The 10,828-nt window shown below is 46.9% G+C and overlaps 5 protein-coding genes across 5 annotated transcripts; 2 read left to right on the plus strand and 3 right to left on the minus strand.

The window, feature by feature from the left end:
* Nucleotides 1-46: 46 nt before the first annotated feature.
* Nucleotides 47-767, minus strand: LACBIDRAFT_310550 (uncharacterized protein; the record flags this gene model as incomplete). Its single annotated transcript, XM_001887597.1, has 2 exons — nucleotides 47-451; nucleotides 507-767. The coding sequence occupies 2 exons, from the start codon at nucleotides 765-767 to the stop codon at nucleotides 47-49; spliced, it is 666 nt and encodes a 221-aa protein (XP_001887632.1).
* A 637-nt stretch (nucleotides 768-1,404) lies between these two features.
* LACBIDRAFT_310551 (uncharacterized protein) lies at nucleotides 1,405-1,980 on the minus strand (the record flags this gene model as incomplete). The annotated part of the gene is made up of 1 exon (XM_001887598.1): nucleotides 1,405-1,980. One exon carries the CDS (start codon nucleotides 1,978-1,980, stop codon nucleotides 1,405-1,407), a length of 576 nt encoding a protein of 191 aa, XP_001887633.1.
* Nucleotides 1,981-2,515: 535 nt separating this feature from the next.
* LACBIDRAFT_254466 (60S ribosomal protein L25) lies at nucleotides 2,516-3,270 on the plus strand (the record flags this gene model as incomplete). The annotated part of the gene is made up of 3 exons (XM_001887540.1): nucleotides 2,516-2,841; nucleotides 2,972-3,121; nucleotides 3,186-3,270. The coding sequence occupies 3 exons, from the start codon at nucleotides 2,516-2,518 to the stop codon at nucleotides 3,268-3,270; spliced, it is 561 nt and encodes a 186-aa protein (XP_001887575.1).
* A 737-nt stretch (nucleotides 3,271-4,007) lies between these two features.
* On the plus strand, nucleotides 4,008-6,640 carry LACBIDRAFT_295554 (uncharacterized protein). Its single transcript, XM_001887541.1, has 3 exons — nucleotides 4,008-4,115; nucleotides 4,180-5,628; nucleotides 5,685-6,640. Exon 3 carries the CDS (start codon nucleotides 5,768-5,770, stop codon nucleotides 6,368-6,370), a length of 603 nt encoding a protein of 200 aa, XP_001887576.1. The 5' UTR covers nucleotides 4,008-4,115; nucleotides 4,180-5,628; nucleotides 5,685-5,767; the 3' UTR covers nucleotides 6,371-6,640.
* A 496-nt stretch (nucleotides 6,641-7,136) lies between these two features.
* LACBIDRAFT_310555 (uncharacterized protein) lies at nucleotides 7,137-7,328 on the minus strand (the record flags this gene model as incomplete). The annotated part of the gene is made up of 1 exon (XM_001887599.1): nucleotides 7,137-7,328. One exon carries the CDS (start codon nucleotides 7,326-7,328, stop codon nucleotides 7,137-7,139), a length of 192 nt encoding a protein of 63 aa, XP_001887634.1.
* Between the last annotated feature and the right edge of the window lie 3,500 nt (nucleotides 7,329-10,828).

A 10,828-nucleotide genomic window follows, 5' to 3' on the forward strand; every position in this document is an offset into this window, starting at 1 on the left:
CAGACCCTTGTATCCATGCCTCCTCACTACTCTAAGACGGGAACCCCTACTCGAGGTTCTTGAGCTCGTCCCAAGGAGGTAAGCCAAAAAAAGAGGGTAGCAGCTCCCACATCTTTTCACGACCTGCTTGATGGAGCCTTTCAACCACCGTCAAACAAAAGAGGCATAGTTCGCTGTGGTATACAGAGAGTTTCCTCTTTTCCAGCGCCGCCCTAACTGGATCTATCGAGGATCTGAATGACCATTTAATAAAAGTATTCCTGTGTCCAGAGCATATGCCTTCGTGAGCACAATGCGTAGATATTTTCATATCTTTCATGAGCCATGAAAGTGTGTGAAGCCTCAGTGCTTCATGTATTCGGCGTCGGGCAATAATGCAGATGCCTAGAGCATCATTATCGAGTTTTGCCAGACTCCCATCTTCTCGAGTCATCCCAAGTGCAAAATCCTCCTAAGTAGATAGGTGTCAAAACTGAATCGGGTTGAGTGTTAAGCGCTGGACACACAAGGTAACGTGTACAGGTGAAGTAGGCAAATGGCAGCAGTGTTTGAATGGAGTACTCTCGTGCAATATTCAGAACATCAATCATCGCTGGTGTTGGAGCCTTGAACTTGCGACAATTTGAAATAGTATCTCTCTCCTCCAGGGTTGTTGGGTATCCAGAGGTCAAGCTATGAACGGCTTTGTCCATTAGATAACGGATGTCGTATTTTCTGCCCAGCCGCAGGTAAATCTCCACGATGGGGAAAGGGAGTTGATTGTCCATCCTTCAAAAGAGAAAGTTCGCAAAGGTACAGCAGGGAAAGAGCCTCACACGTACGTATGAAAGTAGAGCGCCCTCAGTACAGCTGGCCCAGCTCTCCCCCACTCAGACATGTCCCCAAAAGGAAATATTGCAAATTATGTGTCCCTTGTACGGATATATCTTCTCATAACAACTTAAATCATATGCCCAAATGGCTCATTGGATAAATGTGCTTCAGAGAACTTACGTAATGGCTGCTGAGAGTCTTGAGGTTGATGGTTCAATCCTCTCTTTGGACACTTTTTATCTTTTACATTTAAAACATACCGGGGGAAATGTCAAAATACTTAGGGCAATGTCAATTGCCCTAAGTATTTTGTTGGTTAGGTTAGGTTAGGTAGGTTCGGGGTTGGGCTAGGTTCAGGGTTAGGCTTAATGGTTAGGGATGGGAATCATTTTCTCCCCGCGCGGTAGCGCGTTCTTGGTTAGGTTAGGAGGTTAGGGTTGGTTAGGGTTAGGATAGGTTAGGTTAGGAGGTTAGGGTGCTCACAGATGCGCTATGTGCATCTGCGAGCGCGACTTAGGGCAATGGCACATTGCCCTAAGTCGTGAGATTGCCATATACGGCAGAGATTACCATATACGGAAGGTGAACACATCACGTGTGTCTGAGTGGGGGAGACGTAGGACACTTCCTCAGTACGGTTTCTACTTCCTCAGCTGAGTCAGGGAGGCGAACAAGGGCACAACCTTCCATTGGGGACTCCTCCGGTGAAGGTTGGGGAATTGAAAACATGTCGGTGAATATCGTGGAATTTTGACAGAGCAATGTTCGGTGGACACGAAATTGTGTGCATTCGGCCTGGAGGACGACACTCCCGTCATCGTACCAAATTGTCGACCGCACAATAACAGAATTTTCATCTATTGAAGGGCTCGATGTTCTCTGTCGCTGATCTGGTGGACAATCGTTAGGCAGAGTAGAGATGGCGTCAAGTAGGTAGGTCAAGCTGATAAAGGCCGCCCAGCGCCAAATGCTTCTGCACGTGACGAAATGATTCATCTCACTCACCCCTTGTCCACTGGTTTTTATTTTGGAACGTCTAGGGGGCGTGGGGTCACGGGTGTGCCCCAGCATGAAGCGTGCGCGTGAAAGCTCGTATTTGTCGCCGTTTTTATGAAACGACGGATGCACAGCAAGGAGACGTTGGGCTGTCTTTGACGGGGAGTCCATGACAAGTTCGTCAACCAGATGGGGATTCGTTCGTCTACGAAAGTTTCTCGTCGCTGGGATCGGGACTTTTTAATCCTGTTGGTGGCTGCGGTAAAACGAGGTATGTTAAGCATGCCGTGAACCGGGACTAGACGCTCGAGATGAGAGTATTGTTCAACTCTATGCAATAGTTCGAATACGCGTCAATAATTTGAGGTTCAAAACAAAAATGTGCAGGAATGATCAAGGAGCGGAGGCACCAACCCCAAAAAAGGGAATATCTCGGCAATCTGCCGGCCACCCAAATTTCACCACGCCAGACGTCTAGCTCATCGTACTCAACACCCGTCGGCCCCTTCCTCAAGCTCAAGGTGAGCCTCTCTCTCTTTACGTCTGGATGGTTGCTGGTGTTGCGTATGGATGATTTTGGAGGGCGTTGGAAGGATGGGTTGGATGGATGGGTTGTGTTGTGGGTGGATGACGCTGGGGTTGGATGGTGGAGACGAGGGGATCTTGTGGCCTTTTTCTGTTCTGGCTTTCTGAAGAACCCATGCTTATGATCATTCGCTTTCTAGACTCTCCCAATGGCCACGACAAAATCCACCAAGGGCAAAGCGGCTGCCAAGAGTCTGTTTTTCTCTCTGAACGACGTACACCTTCTGTGCTTACGCTTTGTTATGCTATAGGCTCACCAAAAGACAACAAAGCGAAAGCCGCGAAAAAGGCTGCGCTGCAGGGCGCGCATGGGCACTCGTCGCGCAAGACACGGTACTCTGTGTCGTTCCACCGCCCCAAGACCCTTCGTCTCCCTAGGGACCCCAAGTACCCACGTAAGAGCATCCCGCATGCGCCTAGGATGGATCAGTTTAGGACTATTGTTTCGTGAGTGTCCGTTTTTTTTGTGTGCATTGGGCTGTGGTGTGTGGGCGATTTGATCTTTTGGCTTGCCCCGTATTGTCGTGCTTGGATGTATCTCTCTGGATGATGGGAAGGCTGATGCTGTTTGTACTAGACCCCTCAACACGGAATCTGCGATGAAGAAGATCGAAGAGCACAACACCCTCGTGTTCATCGTTGATATCAAGTCGAACAAGCGTCAGATTAAGGATGCTGTTAAGAAGTTGTACGATGTCCAAGCTGCCAAGGTGAACACCCTCATCAGGTCTGTACATTTTTTTCTGTTCCTCAGTCGTCGGGGCGCCCGCTAATGTGTGGATGTGATGCAGACCGGATGGTAAAAAGAAGGCGTACGTCCGTTTGACAGCCGATCATGATGCACTGGACGTCGCCAATAAGGTGAAAGATTTCTGATAGATGTGTTTTGGGTGGTACTTGATATTGATGGACGGATTTAGATCGGCTTCATCTAGTTGTGCAAAGAGAAAGGGTGTTGATTTTCGAATACTACTACTACATACTTTTACCCGCCCTGTACCTATGCGCACATCATGATCATGCCAATGCCATGTATGCCATGCCATTTGTCCTGTTGCTTTGAATATCATGCGTGGAAACGAACGGTCAGGTGAGGAACAATTCGAACGCCTGGACCTTGTGCAGCCTTGTGCATGTGCTTGGCTGTAAAAAAAAATATTGTTGTATTCTGCCTCTTGTTGGGATGACTTTTCGAGTACATACGAGGGGTGCTTAGTGCCTGGCGTTCCTGTAGAGTTGTAATTGGAATACATAAGTAGGATGAATGGCGGCGATTTACCTCGAATCTATGAATGGAGTCCTTGGTTGAACGGACAACGCCGGCTGATTTTGATGTGGAGGCAACTGATGCCGCGTTTCTTTCTTTATCCCATTTCCTTCTTCTTTTTCGTTCGTCGCCCACAGCCTCCCCCCTTTTTTCTTCGACGCCGCCTTCAACGACGACGACGACGACTACGGCCAACGACACTTAGCTGCAATTCTCTGCAGCACTCACACGCTCCTTCGCCCTGGCAGCTTATAGACCTGCCGTCCTTGCTCAACCAGCACTTCTCCTCCTTCACATCAAATGAGATTTCCTCTTTATTTTTTCTTTCTCTCCTCGGCTGTCATAGCGAGCCATTCGGCCCCTGCGGGCTCTCATGCGAGAAGAGCGCTTAGACTGCGCGATGTTGTGGGTGGTGCTGTCGATGCGGTTGGTGGTGTGGTAGATGCTGTTGTCGGTGAGTCTTTTTTTTGTTGGTGTTGATCTTTCGAGACGGTGGATGCTCATGCGGGGATGGTTAGGTGGTGGGAGTTCGACGTCTCCGAGCTCTACACCGGACGCTGGGTCCGCAGCACCATCGGGCTCCTCCGCTACATCATCGGGCGACCCTAGCGCAATCACACCAGCTCCGAATGCGACTCCCGATGGTAATGGAGGCGTGCTTTCGAGCGTGGTTTCCGGTGCTGGCAGCGTTCTCAGCGATGCTGGGAGTGTCGTTAGTGGCGTCGGTAGTGCGGTCTCCAGTGCTGCGTCGGATGTAAACAGCGCTGCTAGCAGCGCAGTCTCCGCCGTCACCAGTCTGCTTCCGCCCACATCCGTTGATACGAGCTTGACAAGTTCGACTCCTGATGCCGGGTCGTCGAGCGCAAGTTCAACGTCCGACACGGCAACATCTTCTGCCCCAACATCTGACGCGGCAACATCCTCTACTTTAACATCTGACACGCCGACGTCCGTTCCACCAACCTCTACCTCTGCATCCTCCTCGGGGGACATACTCAGTAGTGTCCTTGGTATCACTAGCGTCCTCGCTCCACCCACTACTACCTCTTCTGCACCACCAGACACCGTAGCCTCTACTTCTGCATCCTCCGCGGGGGACATACTCAGTAGTATCATCACTAGTGTCCTCCCTCCACCCACCACTACCTCTTCTGCACCACCAGACACCATAACCGCTATCCCCTCTTCGGCACCTCCCGCCACCACCACCACGGACGGTAATGTTCTCAGCAGCATCGTTTCTCAGGTCAGCAGCGCTCTCAGCAGCATCGTTTCCCAGGCCACAAGCATCCTGCCACCAGTGTCAACGGATCTGCCGTCCTCGATACCCACTTCTGTTCCACCTATCACTTCCGATGTCCCGCCCATCACTTCTGAAGTGCCATCATCCATACCCTCTTCTGTTCCGCCCCTTTCGGACGCGCCTTCCAGCGCTCCTTCAGGGTTACCATCTTCGGTCGTCTCTGACCTTTCTAGCGTCGCCAGCTCTGTGCAGCCTTCGATTGTGTTCCCCACTAGCATCGTCAGTTCCACTGCCAGCGATTCTGCTGTCCCGACCAGCGTCGACTCTGATTCTGCATCCTCAGCTGCCTCCGCTAGCACCACCATCTCCGTGGCTGCTGAATTCTCATTCATTCTTACTGAATCGTCTCTTGCCTTCACCTCTATTGCCACACCGACGTCCCAGCCAACGCTCACTGATCCCGATCAGGCGACGACCACCGTCAATCCAACGATCGCAGCGGCAGCTACGACGTTGACCGTAGCCCCCCTCCCCACAGGCATTCCTGCTCGGATTTACCCGCAGGACCAGCTCAACTCCGAAACTGATCTACAAGGCTATACGTTGATCAGCATTCTGTTTAATCAAGAGTTGAACTGGCCGTTCGTTGTTAACAATCAGGTTTCTTCCAGTCAGATCTTTGCATACGTTCCTGTGATTATCTCAACTGCACTAGGCATCCCTGGTATGCTTCTCGTTCTCTCCACGATTGAATGATACTTATCCGTTTTCAAATTGCAGCGAACCAAGTCAAAACGTGGGCCTTGCAGGTCTACGTGCCCACCACCTACCAAACCGCCGCTGACCAATCTGTTCTTGGCACCATGTGGCTAGGCTACATCCCCTCCGACATGGTCGACACCCTCGCGGCCGAAATTAAAGCTAAACAATCGGCGTTCTATACGGCAGTACCTGACACCGTCGCACAGGCCCTAGCAGCGCACGTTAACACCGGGTTCTCCATCACCTCCGTCCCAGATCCCAACCTCTCACCTAGCTCGTCCTCCTCGTCTTCAGGCGCTGGGGCGGTTGGATCCGCGTCGACCGAGGGCAAGGCGAGGCAAGATGCGATTATAGGTGTGGTCAGCGCCCTTGGGGCCATTGCTGTTCTGGTGCTCGTGTTCCTTGTGTATCGGTCGATGAAACGCCGCAAGCAGCTTGCGCATCGGAGGTTGTCGGATCCCCCTGATGCGGTTGTTGAAGGCTCTAGGCCGGAGGGGAGGGAGTTTGATCAGGATAGTGTTGGGGGTGCGAGGAGACGGAGCTTTTATTATGCTGAGGATTCATTGAGGGGGTATGCGGAGAGGAATGAGGATGCTGTTGGTCCTTCTGCTGCTTCTGCGAACCCGCAGATAACGCAGAGGAGGAACGTGATTCCTGCTGCGATTTCGGCGCCGATTTTGAGGGAGAGCAGTATGAATTGGTAGTTCGTTGGTAGGTTTTTTATTATTTCTTCTTCTTCTTACCCTTACGAGCGAGCTCGGGTTGTTGTTCTTTCTTTTCCTTCTTTTTCTTGACTTTTTGCAATTTTTTTTGCATACGACGATCTATGTTGCTGTTGCTGTGGACCTTTTGCTGGGTCGCTCCCCCCCGCTTTTCTTTTGCGATGGCATTCATGACCTACCTCCTCCCATGTCATTTGCAGTAGTTTTTTATTCTATTTATTCGAATATATACCTTGCTTCATTAATCCCCTTAGAATTACTTTCCTTTGTTCCACAATATTGGGCTGAGGTGTTCCTTTTTCTTCTTCTGTGGGTGAGCAGTCATTTCCTTGATAAGAAAAATATAGATTAACTAGTTGACAATTGCTCTCCTGTAGGCTTTTGTGACCTGGATCAGTCTCTGAGGTGTTCAATCCATACCTAATTTGAGTGCAAAAAGAGTAGACCATGGCAGGCTCCTGAAAGCAGCTACTTGTATCACCTTGATGAGCCTCTACATACATACCAGTGTTACAAATGTTACAATAAGACACCTGCCTATGTTTACTAAGACATCTAGACTAAGGTAAAGGTATACCTTGACAGATCAGTGAATGAAGGTAGCAAATGTGTAACGAAGCTGAGGGAGGATGGCCTGCAGCAGATTGAGTTGCAGATGAAAGGTAGAGTGGTTGTGCTAAGAAGAATTATGTAAAGTCTCTGTATTCCAGTGTTCAAACATTTTGACAGTCAAGAACAAGGTGCAGCATCAGGTAAGATCCCTGGGTTGACCAGGCCATTGTAAGGGAGGCGGAAGTGGAGTGTGCGAATTTGAGGGAGGGTACAGGGTCAGATACAGATAGGTTGGATCACCCTTGGCATGACACTTTGACATCACATGAAACCTCAAAGGCCAATTCTTGGCAAGGAAGAATTGGCCTTCGGGGTTGTAAGCACTCATGGCACTCCCGACTAAATCCTAATTAAGAATGCCATTGGGGGACAGATCTCAGTGTCCCAGCACTATTGAGTGCCCAGCGCTATTTATTGTCCCAGCACTCCCAAGTGCTCGACACTACACAGTGACAATCAGACTGTCAGCGTGTACGTGCCATAAATATGCCAGTGATTTTACCAATTATAGTGTATTCTGTAAATGTCAGACTCAAAAAAAAATGATGATTTCAATTTTTCCAAGCTGACAGTGGAGCTGTACAGTAAAACTGGGTGTATCAAACTGTCCCATTGGTGTGGCATTGGAAAGACTTGAACTGTCCAGTCACTGGACTGGTGCCCACTGGACCTGACTACAAATCAGGCATACACTAGCAGGCTCATTGGTGACAGTATCAGAAAAAACCAATCCTGCCACTGGGCTCACCATGCCACCCTGCCCCAGATGCATTGTCACAACCATACTCTTGTCACTGCTAAAGCTGGCCCCAGCAGTGGCAGTGGAGTGATGAGTGACCAGTTCTCTCCCTCGCCCCACCAAGGCAGACCACGTCAAGCAGATGGTAGGAAGAAACCAACACTTGACTGTCCCCTCTCCGGCACCCATTTACCCCACCAATAGCAAACCGTGCATGAAATTTTGGGATGTGGTAAGCGAGAGGATCTTTGTCATTGCCATACTACTAGAGCCCCTTCGACGACAGCTCATTTGCAGCAGCAGCTAGCACCACCGTCTACGATGATAAGTCATTCGTGGTGCTGGCTATTGCCAGCAAGTCCCTCACCACATCGTACATCCTGATTGCACTAGTCCCTACCACCTTTTATGATAAACTACAGTCAATTGCCTGCACAGCAATTTGATCATTGCCTAGCTTTTTATGAAATGAAATACATAAGGCAAACCTTATGAAATGCATCTCATTTCTTCCCAAGGCTTTATATCATTGCAATTTCATTTCTATTTCATTCCTCCCCAGGATTCCATTTCATTTTTTTCCCCCATTTTATTTCATTTCTGCCCAGCACTATTTTTCATTGTGATATTTTGGGGATTTCATTTCTGCCTAGCACTATTTTTCATTGTGATATTTTGGTATTTCATTTTTGCCCAGCACTATTTTTCATTGTGATATTTTTGGTATTTCATTTCTGCCTAGCACTATTTTTCATTGCGATATTTTGGTATTTGGTATTTCATTCCTGTCTAGCACTATTTTTCATTGCAATATTTTGGTATTTCATTTCTGCCTAGCATCATTTTTCATTGCAATATTTTGGTATTTCATTCCTCTCTGGCTCTGTTTTTCATTGCTTGCCTAGGGTAGGGATGATGACACCTGGCAGGGTCCTGGGAGGGTAGTCACATGACCAATTACCAAAAATGGTCAAAAATGAAAGTTATAGCCTTACACTGTAGCTTCCCAAATCTGTTCAAATTATATTCTGAAGTGCTCCCATTGTGGAGATATGAGGTAAAGGATTTTCAAAAGCATCGCGTTTTTTTTTTTTTTTGCATTTTTTTCCATGAAAACAAAACCAAACAACATGATTTCAGTATATTTAGAAAGCTGAAAGGAAGGGCTACAATTATTGTTCCATGGGAAAAATGACCAAAAAAGGAAGGTGCATGCCCTAGAAAAGAAATTGATACTGACAGACTATAAAGAGTCTACCATAGACTACAAAGGTTACTGATAAACTACAAATGACTACAAAAGTTGGACTTAGACTACAAAAGCTTGGACTTAGACTACAAAGTTAGGGTTAGGGTTGAAAGCTTATCCAAACTACAAAGTTTGTAGTGTCTGCCTTTCATCATTACAAATTTTGTAGTGTTCATTTTTTCCTTGGAAAGGTTTGTAGTGTCTGCATTTTGGCACTACAAAAGTTTGTAGTATCTGCTTTTTGAAACTACAAAAGTTTGTAGTATATGCTTTTTGAGATTACAAAGGTTTGTAGTGTGCGCTGTTTCATTAGAAAAATTTGTAGTATCTGTTTTTTGAGACTACAAAGGTTTGTAGTGTGCGCTTTTTCATAAGAAAAGTTTGTAGTATCCACTTTTGGAGACTACAAAGGCTTGTCCCCTTTTAAAGACTACAAAAGTTTGTAGTTGACATTTAGTTCATGGTGTCCTTGGCTCTGTCCAGGTCATGGGGATGAGGTTGAAGGATTAACATATTGCAATGAAAAATGATGCTAGGCAGAAATGAAATACCAAATACCAAAATATCGCAATGAAAAATAGTGCTAGGCAGAAATGAAATACCAAAAATATCGCAATGAAAAATAGTGCTGGGCAAAAATGAAATACCAAAATATTGCAATGAAAAATAGTGCTAGGCAGAAATGAAATATCAAAAATATTGCAATGAAAAATAGTGCTAGGCAGAAATGAAATACCAAAATATTGCAATGAAAACTAGTGCTAGGTAGAAATGAAATCCCCAAAATATTGCAATGAAAAATAGTGCTGGACAGAAATGAAATCCCCAAAATATTGCAATGAAAAATAGTGCTGGACAGAAATGAAATAAAGTGGGGGAAAAAAATGAAATGGAATCCTGGGGAGGAATGAAATAGAAATGAAATTGCAATGATATAAAGCCTTGGGAAGAAATGAGATGCATTTCATAAGGTTTGCCTTATGTATTTCATTTCATAAAAAGCTAGGCAATGATCAAATCACTGTGCAGGCAATTGACTGTAGTTTATCATAAAAGTGGTAGGGACCACTCCTGATTGCCCACACACCAAACACCACTGCTGCAATAAGCCCAATGGTTTGGAAGACATGATTGACAATGTTGCTCCAAGTGAACACCCAAACAGTTGTCTTAGTCACCATAGAATGGTTTTTATGCTTCTCTGAAATGATACTGCCCTCCGAGTTGAAACCCTGCTGTGCACTAAAAAGTGCGTGGTTAGCAGTGCTTGAGTTTGATGGTTTCTCAAGGTCCAGGGTGGGGGTTTCCGAATGTGTGGTTGGACAGGTGAAATGACTGATTGGAGAATAACTGATGTTGATGAGCACCAGCCGGTGGGGAGTCCCAGGCCGGGATACATGCTGGTGTGGAGAACTGTCACTGCAATGAAACTTGTACTGGTGGTTGGCGGCAGTACTTATCAGTCCCCCACAGAATCCTGCAGGACTCACAGGATTCCTGAGGATTCCTGCAGGACTACACCATAATTTTGGCAAATTTGAGATTTAGGAGAAAAATTCTGTCAAGTCCTCAGGATTCCTGAGGACTACATGACATTTAACCATGTGTGACATGTTTAAACACTTCCTCTAACTTCCTTAATGAACTTAACTCTATTTCCATCCTTAAAGCATTCAGATATCAATACATAGTAGAATTTTATTCTATTTTAAATGACATGAAAATTACTTTACAAGTATACTAAAGGGAGGGGGGAAGGAGGGACAGACAGGAAGGGGGGTACAGACAGGGGTGGGAAGGAGGACAGGAAAGGGAGAACAGACAGGAAGGGAGACAGAGA

Source organism: Laccaria bicolor, genomic scaffold (assembly GCF_000143565.1).
Source record: "Laccaria bicolor S238N-H82 LACBIscaffold_46 genomic scaffold, whole genome shotgun sequence".
In the NCBI taxonomy this organism is placed as follows: Eukaryota; Fungi; Basidiomycota; class Agaricomycetes; order Agaricales; family Hydnangiaceae; genus Laccaria; species Laccaria bicolor.